This window comes from Bos grunniens, chromosome 14, assembly GCF_055505025.1.
Source record: "Bos grunniens cultivar Pamir isolate PY7600 chromosome 14, Bosgru_T2T1.0, whole genome shotgun sequence".
NCBI lineage: Eukaryota > Metazoa > Chordata > Mammalia > Artiodactyla > Bovidae > Bos > Bos grunniens.
Window position 1 is genome coordinate 36672192 of NC_141178.1, and position 19407 is coordinate 36691598.

Sequence of the window (19407 nt, forward strand, 5' to 3'; positions counted from 1 at the left end):
GGGGATGTCTGTCTAATTGATCTGTCTCATTGCTGACAACTGCCAGCTCCATCTTCACTGCCCAGTCCAGAATCTGGCACGTAACAGGCTCTGGAGAAACATCTGTTCAGCTGCTGAATGAACCAGCAATCTTCTATCTTTACATGCCTTACATCAAAATACCTCTCTTCTCTGCTAGTAAATACTGAGTGTACAGAATGTAAGATCTCTATAGATCTGAGGTGGGATATGGCATTTTGACTTTCTATGCATGTTGCCTTCTTCATACACAGTTTTAATCCTTCATAACTGTTCCCTCCTCACTTACAAATCCAGTAGCCAATTTATGTTTCTGTGCTTGGGTATACTTATTTAAAACTGTTCCTGACAGGCTTCGTTTTCTTTTCCCTGAAATTTGATGTCCCTAATATTTACAAATCAAGCCACTTTCAAATGGCCTCTTATATGCCGTGACCTCCATCTCTTTGTTCATCATGTAGTAGGTGCCCCCATTTGCTTTCTCTTTTCTGTCCTCATTACGACCCTTTCTTGTTTTCACTAAAGTTATTTACTCAGTTTAATGGGCTCAGTAGCTCACAGGTCAGCTTGGAGATCTTACTGTTTGCCGGATCTCCCTAATCTCACAGTCTTGTGGATTTTTAGTTATTGTATTGATACTGCAGGCTGCTTGCAGTCTTTACCTGAAGTGCTGCCACTGAGGCTTTAATGTTAAAGTTGCTGACAGTGAGCTCTTAAAATGAGTTAAAGACCAGATTTTTACAGATGTTGCTCTTTTAAAAAGCTAGAGAAAGGACTTCTCTGGCAGTCCAGTGGTTAAGGTTTTGCCTTCCAATGCAGGGGCTGTGAGTTTGATCTCTGGTGGGGGAGATAAAAATCCCACATGCCTTGAGGCCAAAAACCCAAAACATAAAACAGAAGCAATATTGTATCAAATTCAATAAAGACTTTAAAAATGGTCCATACCCAAAAAAGAAAAAATCTTTAAAAAGCTAGAGAAAATTCTTCATGCAAATACCCATGTTTTAGCATTGTTTTGAAATGCCAATTTGAAGGCATCATCTTTTTCACATGCAAAAATCCACTCCCTCAGAAATGGAAACCCTTGAGTGTTGCTGGTGGTAACGTAAAATGGGACCGTTTGTGTGGAACACTGTATGATGATTCTTCAAAAAAAAAATTAAAATACAAAATACTGTTTGATCCAGCAATCCCAACCAAAGTAGGGATTTGAACAGGTATTTGTCTATCCGTGTTTAGAGCAGCATTATTCATAATAGCCAAAAGGTGGAAAGAACCCAGGTGTCCACTGATGGATGAATGGACAAACATAATGTGATATATACATGCCACAGAATATTATTCAGTCTTAAAAAGGAATGAAATTCTGATGCATGCTACAACAAGGGTGAACCCTGAAGACATTATGTGCAGTGAAAGAAGCCAGTCACAAAAGGACAAGTATTGGGTGATTCTATTTCATTCAGAGAGACAAAGTGGAACAGTGGTTACCAGAGGCTGGAGGAGAGGGGAATGGGATTTATTGCTTAGTATGAAATTTCAGTTTGGGTTGATGAGAAAGTTCTGGAGATAGACAGTGGTGATGGTTGCACAACAATATAAACATATCTAATGCCACTGACTCACACACTCAAAAATGGTAACCAATTTTTACCGTTTCTATGGTAACCAATTCTGTCATATTCTGCAATAAAATTTTAAAACCAAAATTACTATGTCCACTTTCACCTCCCTACTGCCTCCCAAAGCAGAAAGTTCCAAAAATATTTTGTCTTCTTTCAATCATCTCCCTTTGATTTTCAGGTATATTTCTCTTTTTTTTCAAAAATAAAATAGTCACGGTAGCTCAATGATATCCAGTTTCTTTCAAATGTTCCTGAAAAGGGCACGGTCTCCAGAAAGGACCCCAGCCTGACCAGCAGAAGACATGTTTCACTCGCTGGAAGTGAGCCTGGGCCAGCCTGATCCTGACCTCTGAGGGATCCCATTCCGATGGGACTTCGGTCACAGTAACAAACTCTGCCTAAGTGCCAGGCTTCATTTCATCTCGAGATGATTCAAGAGGAGCCGAGGGACGTGCTGGCCTCACGACACTCATTTGTAAGAACAAGTGGATCTATTTGTCAAGAAGTCACACAGCTGCCCAGTCCTTTTAATCCCCACCCATGCCACACTCTCCCTTGTCTCCTTACAACTCATTCAAGTTGAATGGTCCTTTATTTCCAGCATCACTGAGAAGAGAGATGCTGTGCAAACACTGTCAATGGTGCTGCTCTGGCTCCTGCACCTACGTTTATACCAACTCGTAGATGCTGCTTGGAACTCTCGAGATGTCTTATGCTTCTCTGCTTTGCCAGAATTGAACTTTTCCCATAATATACTCTTCCGTTTCCTTATTTGCATGGAAATAGTTAATGCTCTTTCTTCTTTTCCCTGTGAAGCCTTAATTGACTGTGCATCCATTAATATCTTTCTAAGCAATGTTGACAATACATCTTTTTCTTATTAGATCTTATGCGAGTATACACCATGCATTCCAAGTGTTTATTAACATGTCTGCTTACCCTATAACTAGAAGCCCCATGAAGCAAGGGACTGCTTATTGAGTTTTACAAACCCAGTGCTCAGCCACCTGACTACTACTGTACAGTTACCCTAAAACAATAAGATTGATTCAATAAGATGTTTACAGAATAAGCAGAGGTATGATGGAAAAGATACTGATCCAACCCTACTGACTGTCATTCCCTTCTGTTGAGTAGTTTACATCTTTATTTTTCAAAGGAAGATTGGGATTGACATGTATATACTATCATGTGTAAAACAGCTAGCTGGTGAGAAACTGCTATAGACCACAGGGAGCTCAGCTCGGTGCTCTGTGATGATCTAGATGGGTGGGATGGTGGGGTGAGAGGTCCAAGAAGGTAATGGCACCCCACTCCAGTACTCTTGCCTGGAAAATCCCATGGATGGAAGAGCCTGGTAGGCTGCAGTCCATGGGGTCGCTAGGAGTCGGACACGACTGAGCGGCTTCACTTTCGCTTTTCACTTTCATGCATTGGAGAGGCAATGGCAACCCACTCCAGTGTTCTTGCCTGGAGAATCCCAGGGACGGGGGAGCTGGTGGGCTGCCGTCTATGGGGTCGCACAGAGTCGGACACGACCGACGCAACTTAGCAGCAGCAGCATAGCTGATTCACTTCACTGTATAGTAGAACATTGTAAAGCAACTATAATCCCATTAAAAAAAAAAAAACTTTAAAAACAAAAAAACAACAAAAAAGAGCAAATAAAAGTTCTTCCAACATAATTGGATAATTCAAGCTATGGTAAATCACAGAACCCTAGAGCTCCCAAAACTGCTGTTTTACTTGACTGCTTTCTGCAGAACAGAAACTGCATTATTCATCTGCATACCTGCAAACTAAACAGTTGACATCTTTGGCACCTCATAAATGTTGCTAAATGAACACATGACCTTATGACACAAATATTAATATACTCCAATCCTCAGCCTTAGCTATTAAAATTGAGAAAGACTGTTCACAATTTCATGTCTATTTCTTGCTATTAGCTAAAGTTCTTGGAGGACATGGCCCTTGTTTCATACCTCTCATATATAATAAACATATACCAGACACTCTCCAAGCACCTGTTTAATTAAGGGAAGTGCCTCGTGCATTATATTTTGGATTCAAACTCAGCAGAACTCTACTCTCTAGAAGTCACCCAGGCATTACAAAAGGCTGCTTGCTCTCTGTAGCAGACACTTCCAGCTGGCTAAACATTCCCAGTGCTCTCCTCCGTGGCCACCTCCCACAACATGGCTTAAAGTCAAAACTCAATTTCCCATCCTCCCTTGCAGCTACAAGTGGCTGCTGACAGATTCCTGCCTACAGGACCTAAGCAGACATTTGATGGGTAAAGAGACAGTCCTGGAACTACAAAAGAGAATGTGGATACCATCCTTCTTTCCCTCCCTCTGTCTTGAATGCTGATGTGTTCTCTAGAGCTGCTACAGAGCTTCTGTGACAACAGGGCTCCAAACATAAGTGAAAGTCAAGAGGCTAGTGGCCACATTGGCTCTGCCACCATAGGGCTACTCAACTATTTCATTTTCATATTGCCTCCCTCTGGACTTGGTGCTCTGACAAAGAAATAATCCCTTCTTGTTAAGTGACTTTGAATCAAGTGTCCTCTAACTATCAGATGATCCATTCCAAACTGACACATGATTCCATTTTAACTAGTTACATATGGTTGCTTAGCTCTTCCTTCAGGAGAAAAAAAAAAGAACACTGAAATCCTAGCAAAATATTCCAGTTTGGGTTGCATAACTCCCATTGACCTAGAAAGCTGCATAAGTATAATAACACCTTAGCAAGGAAGGTGTACATTAAGAATACACTGTTCATGTTGTTATGAAGAAAATTATCATCAGAAGTAGATCAATCCAGGACTTCCACTGTGGAGACCTGAGGTAAAACTCTTACTCAAATGCAGGACTCTGGTATCCACAATATTCATAAGAACTTCTGTATGAATGAATGTGTTCATGGGTGTCAGGTCACTAACGTTTTAACATGAGAATATAGTGATGTACCAGAAATGTCTCAGGAATATAAGTTTGGGTTAAGCTAGTGGATACAGTGGAGAAGGCACTGGTAACCTACTCCAGTACTCTTGTCTGGAAACTCCCATGGACGGAGGAGCCTGGTGGGCTGCAGTCCATGGGGTCTCTAAGAGTCGGACACGACTGAGCGACTTCCCTTTCACTTTCCACTTTCATGCGTTGGAGAAGGAAATGGCAACCCACTCCAGTGTTCTTGCCTTGAGAATCCCAGGGACGGGGGAGCCTGGTGGGCTGCCGTCTATGAGGTCGCACAGAGTCGGACACAACTGAAGCGACTTAGCAGCAGCAGCAGTGGATACAGAGCGCAACAGCTATTTGGGCAAAGGAACCTGTCCAGTGGACATCTCCTAGGGCAGGGGTCAGCAAATTCCAGCCCGTGGGCCAAATTCAGTCTGCCACCTGTTTTCACATGCCTTGTGATCCAAGAATAACTTTTACATTTTTTAAAGGTTGGGGGGAAAAAAAAAACCTAAAGGAGTATTTTGGGATCTGAAAAGAATATATGGAATTCAAATGTCAGTGTTCATAAAGTTTTACTGAAACACAGCCATCCTTAATTATTTATACATTATCTATGACTACTTTTGTGCTACCATGGCAAAAGTGAGTAGTGGTGACAAAGACCAGGCATGCACACTTAGTCGCTCAGTTGTCCGATTCTTTGCAACCCCATGGACTGTAGCCTGCCAGGTTCCTCTGTCTCTGGGATTTTCCAGCAAGAATACTGGGGTGGGATGTCATTCCTTTCTCCAGGGGATCTTCCTGACCCAGGAATTGAACCTGGGTCTCCTGCATTGCAGGTGGATTTTTTACTGTCTGAGCCACAGGGAAGTCACCAGAGATCATATGGCCTGCAAAGACTAAAACATCTGCCAGCTGGCCCTTTACAAAAATAAGTCTGCTGAGTGAGCCGTGTTCTAGGGTAGAGTAGAACCATGTTCTGGAGACCCCAGGGTCTTTCACTTTATCATCAAAAAGTGCCAAAAACTCATGATCTTTGGGGAACTCACCTCTGACTTATTCTGCACTCCCCTACTCCCAGGCAATTTAGATAAACTAAATCATGTTCGATTTTATCATTTGGGTCAAACTATGAGGAAACAGAATAGGATTTCCAAACCTCTCCTTGGTCAGCCCAGTGTGGTTCTGCAAACATATGCCAAAACTTAACATGTTTTAGATACAGTCTGAAATCCTTTGCTCACCATCAAAAAGAACAAAGTAAAACATAAACTTCTAAATGGGTAACTCAGAGGCATTAGAAGAGGGCATGTCCATTCCTAGCCAGCCTGGAAGGGACCAGTAACAGATGGACCCCTTCCTCTGAACAAGAGGAGGCTGGAGAGGAAGAAGGCACTCTGCTGATGAGGAGGAGGAGGGGAAACCAGCAAGGACTGTGAACAGCCGATGCCCAAAACACACGGTACTGGCCTCAGGAGTCTGCCCTATGGTAGATGGTAACCTTGACAACTGCCTTGTGGCTGCCACAGCGGAACCTGGGTGAATGTCGGTCCCAGCCAGGTATTCAGCCATGTGTAGCTGTGTGGGGACGCTGTCTCCTCTGAGCCACGTGAAGAACACTCACTCTGACTCAATGTGTCCACAGAGACGACGTCCTCTTTGTAAAACAGATTAAGAGAATCTCATTTCCCCAAGACTACTTAAGTGTGGCAACCACAGCAAGTATTCACCCTTCCTACCCATGATATCTGGACTAAACACAGCAGAAATTCAGATAATGCTTAACTTACACATTTCACCATCAGGACAGTGGGGGAAGGCTTTGAACAACCTCCAGGGAACATAGACATTAACTGTTATTTCATGAGAAGAATACAAAGGCAGACAAACTCAGAAGTTCTGTGAAGCTTTAGAGGACTCAGGTATCAGACTGATAAGAAAACAGGTGGTCTACAATGGTGACTAAAACATTTTTATCCATGATACTATAAGAAGCAGATTTCATGCCATGAACTAGTGCCCAAACAGCTGTATTTATGTACATGAACGGAACCAAGTTTTCATAAAACAGTATTTTCCTTTACTACATGTAATCTACTATGATATTTTTTTCTCAAAAAATTTTAAAGTAGTACCTCTTGGATGCTTCTGAGAAAAGAGAATAGACACACTTTTCTCAATTTTCTCTACTAAGGAAAAACAAAAATCCTGAGCATTATATACAAAGCAAATGTAAGGCTGACTTTGAAAGGTCAAGAGGAGGTAGACGATCTAGGGACGTTGGATCTCAAGGAAAGACATGAAGGTGAGTTTCCTAGGCTCTCTCTTTGCCTCATATACTGCAGACTTGGAGCTGAAGAAGCTGAAACATGGAGGTGCCAAAGGGCACCAACAAAAAGTAAGATAATAAGAGCCTGTGCTCTGTAGACAAAGGACCGTGACAAGGGCAGCCTAGCAAGATGGAAACTTCTAGATAGTAATTGCTCTCCTCTAACATCACAATAAAAATGTAAGTCAACCACTCATATCAGCAAAGGAGAAGCCCAACTTCCACCCTACCCTGGGCTATAATAAGCTAAGCTAAGCCAAGTCACTTTAGTCATGTTTGACTCCGTGTGACCCCATAGATGGCAGCCCACCAGGCTCCCCCGTCCCTGGGATTCTCCAGGCAAGAACACTGGAGTGGGTTGCCATTTCCTTCTCCAATGCATGAAAGTAAAAAGTCAAAGTGAAGTCGCTCAGTCGTGTCTGACTCTTAGCAACCCCATGGACTGCAGCCTACCAGGCTCCTCCACCCATGGGATTTTCCAGGCAAGAGTACTGGAGTGGGGTGCCATTGCCTTCTCTGGGGCTATAATAAGGTATTCAAAAATCTCCAGTGGGTCATAGAAGGCCAAGTAAAGAGTCCAGACCTTCATCTCTGTCGGTTGGTAATAAGGTTACCTCCACACCCCTGCAATGTCGTCTGAGAAGTGTGAAGGTTGCACTTCCACCCCCAACAAGGAGGCAGTCCGTCCTTTCTGGGGTGATGTCAGAGCAAGCCAGGTGGTGAGCCTGGGCTTTCATCATGCTGTTTATCATCAGTGATGAACAGCAAAGAGGCCCCATCTCCCAGCATTCAACTTAGGCAGAGTGAGGAACCTGAATTTCTAACTCTACTTGGCCAGAGTGGTGTTAAAGAAATGCAGTTAAAACAGAAGGTTTAAGTAAGAAAGATTCAGTCTCATGGGCTTCCCTGGTGGCTCAGATGGTAAAGAATCTGCTGCAATGCAGGAGATCCAGGTTTGATCCCTGGGTTGGGAAGAGCCCCTGGAGAAGGGAATGGCTACCCACTCCAGTATTCTTGCCTGGAGAATTCCATGGACAGAGGAGCCTGGTGGGCTACAGTCCATGGGGTCACAAAGAATCAGGCACAACTGAGCAACTAACACTTCCCTTCAGTGTCTCATAACATAAAATGAAAATGTCCAAGTTCTGATTGAACAGAAAAATCACACATAACCAAGAAGCAGGAGGACCTCAAACTGAATGAGGAATGATCAATCCATAGATGCCAATACCAAGATGACAGATCTCAGAATTATTTGACAAAAATTTAAAAGTGGACCATGTTAAAAATCCTTCAGTGAGTAATTAAACCTGTCTGTCTCATACACACACTCACACACACACACACACACACACCCAGAAAGCTTCAGCCAAGAAAATCTCAAAATAAATAGATAAGACAAAGAAGAAAAATGGAAATATCATGACTAAATAATATTAAAAAAAAAAAAGCTCAGTGGACACACTCAAGTGCTGAGTGGAAGAGACAAAGATTTCACTGTAGAGTCAAGGGAACTTCCTTGGCAGTGCAAATGTTCTACATCTTGCTTCAGTTACACAACATGATGTAAGTATCAAAACTCAGTGACCTGAACACTTAAAATACTTGCTTTCTATTGGATATTCATTGGAAGGACTGATGCTGAAGTTGAAGCTCCAATACTTTGGCCACCTGATGAAAAGATCCGACTCATTAGAAAAGACACTGATGCTGGGAAAGATTGAGGGCATGAGGAGAAGGGGGCGACAGAGGACAAGATGATTCGATGGTATCAACGACTCAATGGACATGGATTTGAGCAAACTTCAGCAGATAGTGAAGGACAGGGAAGCCCAGAGTGCTGCAGTCCATGAGGCTGCAAAGAGTTGGACTCCACTGAGCAACTGAATGACAGCAGCATACTGAATATAAAGTAATCTTTAAAATGTAACAAAATACAAACACTAGATACACTTAAGTATTTACAAATGTTTTGGGGTTTGTTTTGTCTTTCATTTTTATTTTTTTAAGACTTTTTTATGTGGACTATTTTTTTAAAGTCTTTATTGAGTTTGTCACAATATCGCTTCTGTTTTATGATGTGTTATTTTGGCCACAAAGCATGTGGGATCTTAGCTGCCCACTGAACTCACATTCCCTGCACCGAAAAGCAGTCTTAACCACTGGACTGCCAATGAAGTCTCTACAAATGTTTCTGAATCCTGTGTTTTTATTCACATCCCTCCCCTCTATTCAGCTACATGTTGATGCAAGCCCAAGGTCTACACTTACTTACTATATATATTTTTCATCATAGCCAAGTTGTATCACTTCTTTTCCACGAAATGGAAATACTAATATGACCTTATTACTCAGCCATACATCGTTACTGTATTGACAACACGAAATGGCACATATGGGACATCCGACACAGCACATAGTCAGCGAGCAGCCACACTCCATGTACATCCTTCTGTCATCCATCAAAACAGGAATATTTGGCATTAACAATTTTAACAACTGTTAAACAAGCAAAATGGTATCATGTAACTTTAAAGGGCAAACACATTACAGACGTGAAAAGTAGGAGCCCTAAGTGAAAAGGGAAAACTAAAGTGAAATTTAAAAAAAGGTGAAGCAAAGCCAGAAGAAAAAAATGACAGTTTTTCAAATACATAAACAACCTTGGTGAGAGTTGAGGAATGAGGACAGAAATAAAAATAAAAGCAAACTGCTGCACCTTGAAACATATGCTCTAAAGGTGTGCTGATGGCTGTCTGTCAAACCAAACTAATGAACTGCAAGTGTCTCATTGTTCAAAAAGTCTTTACATAGTACAATCTGGTATTTTGAGAAGGGAGGAGGAAGTATAATAATGTAGAATTAACATATGGAGGATGTTGCATTTTCTATCACTAAGGTATTTTTTAGAAGGAGGAGGGAATTAGAAATCAGAAGGAGAGAAAGACTTGACCCACGGAAGGCCACCATGAAAATGGCTAAGGTAAAAATGAAAACAAGAGCTCTTTCACATGGCATACAATGCTGTTCCCACCACACCATGACACTATGGGGAATAAGAGGTTTTTCTTTTTCTCTCTACATCTTAATTAACCCTTAGTCAGTAAAACCATGAGCTCTGGAGTCAAATAAACCCGGCCCTACCACTTACTAGGTGGTAGGCTTTGGACAACTTACTTTGAGTTAAGTTGTCTTATCTATAAAATTGGACCAATCATAACTTTTCTACAATGCTTTAGAAGGGTTAGATGAAAATGTATTTAAAGTGTTTAGTCAATGCTTAGCATTTTACTAAATGCCCCACAGACAGTAACCGCTGCAATCATTACTTCCTTCATTCTTGTTAATATCATCTTTGTGATACTGATTTCTTCTAAAGCAAAGACCAGGACCACAAATACACACAACTCCACTAAAAAGAAAGGGGTGACTGGTTGGTGTGGCTAGGAAGGGGAGAAGAGGACAAAAGGTCAGATAGAGGCTTCAGAGAAGAAAAGCAACTTTAAAATTCTCTCGCAAGGGTCACCCCACAGTGAAGAGAAAAAAGAATATTTCAGGAAGAGACATCAGTTTTCTGTGAAATCACAGAAACATGAAAAAGGCCTGATAGGTTCTGGTTTTACTTGACGAATGTGAATGTTCTCCTTCCCCAAGGGGGTGGAGCCAGATTAACTTGGCAGACAATTCTGTTTGCTTATTTTCTCTATTCATAGTAATGCTCAGGCTAAAGGAACACTCAAGTTTAACAAGTCCCATCCCTCACTTCACCTGATCTTCACAAATGTATATACGCTATATATAGGTGCCTATATGTACGGATTGGGTACGTGTACAAGTACATGTAAGTCAAAAATCACATTACCTAAACGATCAAAGAAGAGCTATACCAGTGGAGGAAATGGACAATTGTAATTTAAAGATTGAGAATCAGCATTTTAAAAACTTGTGATAGGGCTTCCCTGGTGGCTCAGTGTGTAAAGAATCCACCTACCAACGCAGGACATACAAGTTCGATCCCTGGTCTGGGAAGATCACACACGCCGCAGAGCAACTAAGCCCTTGTGCTACAACTGTTCAGACTGTGCTCTTAGAGCCTGAGAGCCTCAATTACTGAGCCCACATGCTGAAAAAACTGAAGACCACGTGCCTTAGAGCCTGTGTCCTACAAGGAGAGAAGCCTCTGCAGTGGGAAGCCTGTGCACAACAACGAAGAATAGTTACTGCTCTCTGCAACTAGAGAAAAGCCCATGCAGCAATGAAGACTCAGCACAGCCAGAAACAAACAAATAGAATAATTAATTTTAAAAAAATATAAAAATTGTGGTGATCTGAGGACTAAAAGTAGCTCAAAAGTCAATAGAGCCTTTAATAGGCGTATCATTTCCTGGAGACTAATTTTTTAAAAAAATGCCCATGTTAAAGTTTCTCAAGTTTACTAAGAAAATTGATAAGATGCCATCCAAATTAGCACCACAAAGTGTAGCTCAATACTCTTTGATCAATCCTTTGAAGCCACACAGTCCAACACAGGAGCCAACAGCTGCATGTGGCTACTTTAATTATATTTAAGAACAGATGAAATTTAGTTCCTCTGTCACACCAGCCCAATTTCCATTGCTCATCAACCATGTGCTGCTGTGGCTACCATATCAGACAGTGCAGATTACTGAACATTTCCATCATTATAGCACGTTCTAGTGGCTAGTGCAAACTTGAAAAAAAAATCAGTGTCTTTCTTCCCAATGTTGAAATGAAACTGTTTTGTTCTATAAATGTTACTTGAAAAGGAACTGAAAAAACAAGAATTTGGAAATGATTTCTGGCTTTTCTATATTTGTTTCAGTGATTTAAATAACCATATCTACAACACCTTTTAGAACTAACACCAAAAAAAGATGTCCTTTGCATCACAGGGGGCTGGAATGCAAAAGTAGGAAGTCAAGAGAAACCTGGAATAACAGGCAAGTTTGGCCCTGGAGTACGAAATGAAGTAGGGCAAGGCTAACAGAGGTTTGCCAAGAGAAAACGCTGGTTATAGCAAACACTCTTTTTCAACAACCTAAGAGATGACTCTACACATGGACATCATCAGACCGTCAATACCAAAATCAGACTGATTATGTTCTTTGCAGCCAAAGATGGAGAAGATCTATACAGTAGCAAAAACAAGACCTGGAGATAACCGTGGCTCAAACCATCAGCACCTGATTGCAAAATTCAGGCTTAAATGGAAGAAAGTAGGGAAAAACACTAGGCCATTTAGGTATGACCTAAATCAAATCCCTTATACAGCAGAGGTAACAAATAGATTCAAGGAATTAGATCTGATGGAGTGCCTGAAGAACTACAGAAGGAGGTTTGTAACACTGTACAGGAGGCAGTGACCAAAACCATCCCAAAGAAAAGGATGCAAGAAGGTAAAGCAGCTGTCTGAGGAGGTTTTACAAATAGCTGGGGAGAGAAGAGAAGCAAAAGATAAAGGAGAAAAAGAAAGATATGCCCAAATGAATGCAGGGTTCCAGACAATAGCAAGGATAAATAAGAAGGTCTTATAAAAAGAACAATGCAAAGAAATGGAGGAAAACAATAGAACGGCAAAGACTAGAGACCTCTTCAAGAAAATTGGGGATATCAAGGGAACATTTCATGCAAGGATAGGCAAAATAAAGGACAGAAATGGTAAGGAACTTAGAGAAGCAGAAGAGATTAAGATGAGGGGGCAAGAATACACAGAAGAACTGTACAAAAAAGGTCTCAATGACCCAGATAACCATGATAGTATGATTAATCACTGAGAGCTGGACACCCTTGAGAACAAACCTAGCGGAGGTGATGGAATTCCAGCCAAGCTATTTCAAATCCTAAAAGATGATGCTGTTAAAGTACTGCACTCAATATGTCAGCAAACTTGGAAAACTCAGTAGTGGTCAAAGGACTGGAAAAAGTCAGTTTTCACTGCAATACCAAACTACCATAGAACTGTACTCATTTCACATGCTAGAAAGGTTATGCTCCAAATCCTTCAAGCTAAGTTTCAGCAGTATGTGAACCAAGAAATTTCAGATGTACAAGCTGGGTTTTGAAGGGGCAGAGGAACCAGAGATCAAATTGCCAACATTCCTTGGAGCATGGAGAAAGCAAGGAGTTCCAGAAAAACATCTACTTCTGCTTCACTGACTATAAAGTCTTTGACTGTGTGAATCACAACAAACTACATAAAATTCTTCAAATGGGAGTACCAGACCACCCTATTGGTCTTCTGAGAAACCTGTATGTGGGTCAAGAAGTAACAACTAGAGCTGGACATGGAACAACAACTTGGTTCAAAATTGGGAAAAAGAGTATGGCAAGGCTGTATATTGTCACCCTTTTTATTTAACTTACATGCAGAGTACATAATGAGAAACGCTGGGCTGGATGAATCACAAGCTGGAATCAAGACTGCTGTGAGAAATATCAATAACCTCAGAAATGCAGATGATATCACTCTAACAGCAGAAAGTGAATAAGAACTAAAGAGCCTCTTGATGAAGGTTTAAGAAGAGAGTGAAAAAGCTGGCTTAAAATTCAACATTTAAAAAACTAAGATCATGGCATCCAGTCTCATCACTTCAAGGCAAATATAAGGGGAAAAAGTGGAAACAGTGACAAATTTTATTTTCCTGCACTCCAAAATTACTGCAGACAGAGTGACTGCAGCCATGAAATTAAAAGATGCTTGCTCCTTGGAAGGAAAGCTATGACAAACCTAGATAGCATATTAAAAAGCAAGAGACATCACTTTGCCGACAAAGGTCTATATAGTCAAAGGTATAATTTTTCCAGTAGTCCTGTGTGGATGTGGGGGCTGGACCATAAAGAAGGCTGAGCACCGAAGAACTGATGCTTTTGAACTGTGGCATTGAAGAAGAGTGTTGAGAGTCCTTTGGACCACAAGGAGATCAAACCAGTCAATTCTAAAGGAAATCAACCCTGAATATTCACTGAAAGTACTGATGCTGAAGCTCCAATACTTTGGCCACTTGATGCGAACAGCTGACTCATTGGAAAGACCCTGATGCTGGGAAAGATTGAGGGCAGGAGGAGAAGTGGGCAGCAAAAGATGAGAGGATTAGATAGCATCACCAACTCAGTGGACATGAATTTGAGTAAACTCTGGGAGACAGTGGAGGACAGAGGAGCCTGGTGTGCTGCAGTCCCTGGGGTTGCAGAGTCAGACACATCCTACTGACTGAACAACAACAAACCTACATTTTAAGGATAAGAAAATGATTAAATATAATGCCATAATTTGGAATTTTGTAAAATTTTTGCTCATTGAGGATGAAGATCCTTTGTAACCTGTCTATTGTCCTTCCATACACATTTCAGATAGACTATTATAAAAGTGATGTGCTTGTTTGGTTATTTTAGACAACTGTCAGATGTTTGAAACATCTACTCCCCAACTCTTTGCTCTGTTGTCACAAATCAGGTTTTTTTTGTTGTTGCTGTTGTTGCTGTTATAAGCTTTTAGAGACCCAAGATATCTGAGAAAGACAAAGATAAATTAGGAAGCAGAGATAATTCAGCTCTGGCAAAGCTCTCAGTGTACTAAAATAGTGGCTCCCAAATGCCTGCCCAGAGAAGAGAAATACATGCGATGTAAATGGCATTGGTTCTCAATGAAAACAGACTCTTAGGAGTTTTCCACTGATGTTTCCAGTATAAACCTGTGTCCTTCATTTTGATATTGTTTTCCCTGCATTTCCTGATGTCAACTGTGTATCTTTTATGAAATTAGGTAAGAGTTTGTGAGTACCTCCGTGCTGTGAGTTTGCTAAGTCGCCTTGGTCATGTTCGATGCTTTCGCGACCCTATGGACTGTAGCCCAGCAGGCTCCTCTGTCCATGAGACCCTCCAGCAAGAATACTGGAGTGGATTGCCATGCCCTCTTCCAGGGGATCTTCCCAACCCAGGGACTGAAGCTGCGTCTCTCATGTCTCCTGCATTGGCAGGCAGGTTCTTTACCACTAGCGCCACCTGGGAAAACCGAGTACCTCTGCATCTGTGCACGTAAGTTTTAATGTTAACAAAAAAGTTATAGGAACTCAGCACCATTTTAAAAAATTACTTGTCTATGAAAACTAGAAGATTGAACATTTCTATGATAATGACAATAAGCAGTCCAACAGTTATTTGCAGATGATATGGTAAGACAGGGTGGGAATAAACACTGCGGAAGAATTAATGATGCTGCTGCTGCTAAGTTGCTGCTAAGTCGCTTCAGTCGTGTCCGACTCTGTGCGACCCCATAGACAGAAGCCCACCAAGCTCCCCCGTCCCTGGGATTCTCCAGGCAAGAACACTGGAGAGGGTTGCCATTTCCTCCTCCAATGCATGAAAGTGAAAAGTGAAAGGGAAGTCGCTCAGTCGTGTCCGACTCTTAGCAACCCCATGGACTACAGCCTACCAGACTCCTCCATCCATGGGATTTTCCAGGCAAGAGTACTGGAGTGGGGTGTCATTGCCTTCTCTAGAAGTAATGATGAGAGGCTTCCAAAATGAGAAGGGATAATTACTTCCAGCTACCATCACCATCTCCTCTAAAACAGGCAAGACTTCATAGGAACTTGGAATTTTAGACTGGGTTTGAAGAGGTGAGGCCTGTACTCATAGATCAGGAGAAGGCATCTAAGCAGAAGGACCAAAGAGGAGACTGGGACTGACATATACACACTACTATATATAAAATAAACTAATAAGAACCTGCTGTATAGCACAGAGAACTCTATTCAATACTCTGTAATGGCCTATATGGGGAAAGAAAATTTAAAAAAAAGAGTGGATATATGTATATGTATAATTAATTTCCTTTGCGGTACACCTGAAACTAACATAATACTGCAAATCAAGTATAGACCAATAATTTAAAAAAAAAGAAAATAAAAAGTACAGATTAGGGAAGTCTGGAGCATTTACAAGAAGGAACAAGTCTTTTAAAACCTAAATGAAAAGAAATCATGAAGATGAGACAGGATAATCTGGGAGCAGATTATGAGAGAGTGATGTCTTGGGTATTAGGATAAGAGGTAATATTTTTCACTAAACAGTTGGAAAAGCAAGATTTTGAGCAGGGAGAAGTTTAGCTAATATGTTTCAGGAACATGGATGACTATGATGAGATCATTTACATGTTGATATGCAAGTGGCCTTCAGATACAGTTCGAAAGTGAGAGTCGCTCAGTCATGTCTTACTCTTTGTGACCCAATGGACTGTAGCCCGACAGGCTCCTCTGTGCATGGAATTCTCCAGGCAAGAATACCTGAGTGGGTATCTATTCTCTTCTCCAGGGGATCTTATCGACCCAGGAATCGAACCTGGGTCTCCCTCATTGCAGGCAGATTCTTTACCACCTGAGTCAAAGAAAGATACAGTTTAAGTCTCATTAAAACCCTCTCCCCTAACCCAACACATACTTGTATTACTTCATCTGAATTCCCAAAGCTTTCTTTCATGATTCAGGGCAGTATGCTACCACCTCAAGTCACCACTCAAAACTTAGGCATCAAATGGTTCATGTTGTTAATTATCAACATCATTACCTTTGTTGCTTTCAATACTGGGCTCACCATAAGGACTATAAACAACGCCTGCTGGTACAAGTCAACACATACTCCACTGCCCTTATGTTCCCACCTGTGAGTCCCACCACTGAGCACTGGTGGGTGGGTATGTTGTGGACATGTTAAGCACATACACGCACACTGCCCTAGGAGACAATGATGACAAAACCACAAGCGAATAGCAGCGAGTGTGACTGAGTATTTGAGAAAGGATTTATATTCCCACTTAGCTATTCAAATCAGACAATGCTTCTAAAATATTTTAGCAGTTTCTTCACTGATTGGTCTAGCTCTTCTTGGCTGGTATACAAACAAAAACAATGCTAAAGAATACTCTCTGAAAGATTAGCAATTCATTTTATGGTGGTATAAATTATTTCTAAAGATGCTTCTAGTCAGTTCTCAATATGACAGCAATTAAAACATTGTAAACACCAACTGTTATGCTATCTCAGTCTCTCCTTAAGATTAGAGAGGAGAAGGGAGTGGGGATCAAGCACATAAAGTTCAGTTCACAGAAAGTTATCAATCCAACTGTTGGCCTTCTTGGCTGCTGCTATTAAAAACCACGAGAAAAAAGGTACTGCTCTAAGTTCGTACTTTTCAATTTCAGCAGAATCCTCAAGCTTTGCCCCACCTTCCATTTTCAACCAGCCTACTCATTCCTCCCAAAAATCTATTGACATGCTCGTCTCACCCTATGTAATAATCTTTCCTCAACTCTGTTGTGAATATATTGACAAACTTCGCTTTTCCCACTTCCAGACATTAGATTGTTAGATAGTACACTATTGTTTCTAATTTAGGTCAACCTATATGGGCACTTTTCTAAGCACTTAACGCTGCTAGGGTGGATCAGATTGCCTTAGTTGTTGCGTCCAACTCTTCTGGGACCTCATGGACTACAGCCCACCAGGCTCCTCTGTCCATGGGATTTTCCACACAAGAATACTGGGGTGGGTTGTCATTTCCTTCTCCAAGCACTCATGCTGCTGGAGTGGATCAGATTACTGCTTGATAAACATTCACTCTCCTACCCTCGGAGCAGAATACGTTCCTATACAATGACTTTGGTCTTGACCCTGTGAGTTCATTTGGCCAGTGGCTGTGAGTGTAGGAGATGTGAGCAGCAGAGTTCAGCATGCTATGAAGTTTGCTTGGCTTCACAGGCACTTGTCATAAGCAGGGAAAGGGGATGCCTAGAGGCAACTGCTCTTTCAAACTTCTCCCTAGGATGAGACACACAGAGTAGAACAGATCCCAGCCTCTCTTAGCCGAGAGGTAGAGAGAACTAGAGAAGGTGGCAGGTGCCAGACCCACAGGAGTCTGAAAGCCACAGTAGGATTCTGCTCTTTATCCTACGGCCAGTGGGGACCTTTCAGGATGCAGCTTCTAGGGAAAGTCTTCTCCATCCCATCCAGGTGCTGTTTGAGGTCCCTTTAATTCCATGTGGTTATGGAAGCACAACTGTGCTGTTACACAGCACAATGATTGTTTATGCATTTACCACAACACCAAAGCCAACTTCTCTCCCTACGGTGGTAACTCTAATTCAGGCAGGAGACAATAGTGACTAAGCTCTGGGAACGTCAATGAGAGTTTAGAGGCACCGATATTTGCCTCGATGGGTTTCACTCGCTTTGAACACATGACCTAAACATTTCTGCAACAGGATAAGAGAAAGACATCCAGAGCGAGGGGAGCAATCCACAAGAGCCATGCCCATCTCGGAGCAGATCCTGAAGGCTGGCTCTGTGGGCAGCAGAAGGGAATCTGAGAAGCAGCTGGTGCTGGAGGAGGTGGCTCTGCCAGCTGGTACTAAAATAAACCAGGGACTAGCAGGCGTTTCATCAGCCATCAACCCTCTGCCCCTTTGTGCACGGCTGACTCCTTGCTATTCAGGCCTCCACTTCAGCAGCATCTTCTCAGCGAAGACATTCCTGATCACAAAATCTAAATAGCTTCCCAGGCAAACACCACCCCATCACTCCGTTTCGATTCTCTAACACATAGCACTAGGTGCTCTCTGATACAGAATTGTGGATGTGTTTACTGCCCGACTCCAGAAATAAAAAAAAAAAAAAACAAGTCATGAGACAAAGGAGCCTTGCCTGGGTCACTGTTATAACCCTAGCACCGGGCCCGGTTCATGCAACAGCATTCGGCAAATAACTGTTAAATGAGTAAGTGAATGAATGAATGGGCCTGTCCTCTTTTACACACCTCCTTGTCTCTGGTATCTGTTTTCCTCTGCAAGGCTGCTTCGAATGTTCCTTTTTAACAGGCATCTTCAAAGTCCGTAAACATATGCAAGTCCGTAAACATGTATGTATGTCTCTATTTTTCTGGGTAAAGAAACACTAGCTATCATCAGAGAATGATAAGATCAGTACCTGCTGTGGACCGAATTGTGACCCCCCTACACACACACACACACACACACAAATTCATATACTAATGTGTTAAGCCCCAATGTAACTATATTTGGAAACAGGACCTTTAAAGAGGTAATCAGGGTAAAATGAGGCAATGAGGGTGAGCCCTAATCCAACATAACCGGTGCCCTTATTTAAAAACAACAACAAAATCAACTATCCTTTACTTGAGTAAGTAGGTAGGCTATATTCCTTACATACATCACCCAAATTTGGCTGGATGATGGATAACAGAATTACCTCATTTATTCATTCCCCAAATCTGGATGGATGATAGAATTGTTCCCATTCCATAGACTAGTAAATGAAGTCAGGATGTAAGCCCAGTCAATGTGTCACCTTAGCTACACATTACTGTCACTTGGAGAACTTGTTAAATCATTCTTACTTGGCCAACCAGAAAGAGCTCCCAAGTTCACTGGTCC

At 41.7% G+C, this 19407-nt stretch overlaps 1 protein-coding gene across 50 annotated transcripts in view; it reads right to left on the reverse strand.

Moving 5' to 3' along the window:
- The window catches only part of SAMD12 (sterile alpha motif domain containing 12), a 451161-nt gene that overhangs the window by 408042 nt on the left and 23712 nt on the right, over window positions 1–19407 (reverse strand). For 25 of the 50 annotated variants that reach the window (XR_015140677.1, XR_015140678.1, XR_015140680.1 and 22 more), the window contains one exon: window positions 16179–16337. The exons of 17 other annotated variants lie outside the window; for them this stretch is intronic. Coding sequence is in view for 20 of the 33 variants with exons in the window: in XM_086336381.1 (XP_086192507.1) it covers window positions 16179–16337 (159 nt within the window). In the remaining 13 variants the exon portion in view is untranslated. Of the gene's footprint in view, window positions 1–16178; window positions 16338–18770; window positions 18893–19407 lie in introns of all 50 variants that reach the window. 8 more of the 50 variants (XM_086336389.1, XM_086336393.1, XM_086336392.1 and 5 more) reach the window with 3 other exon arrangements.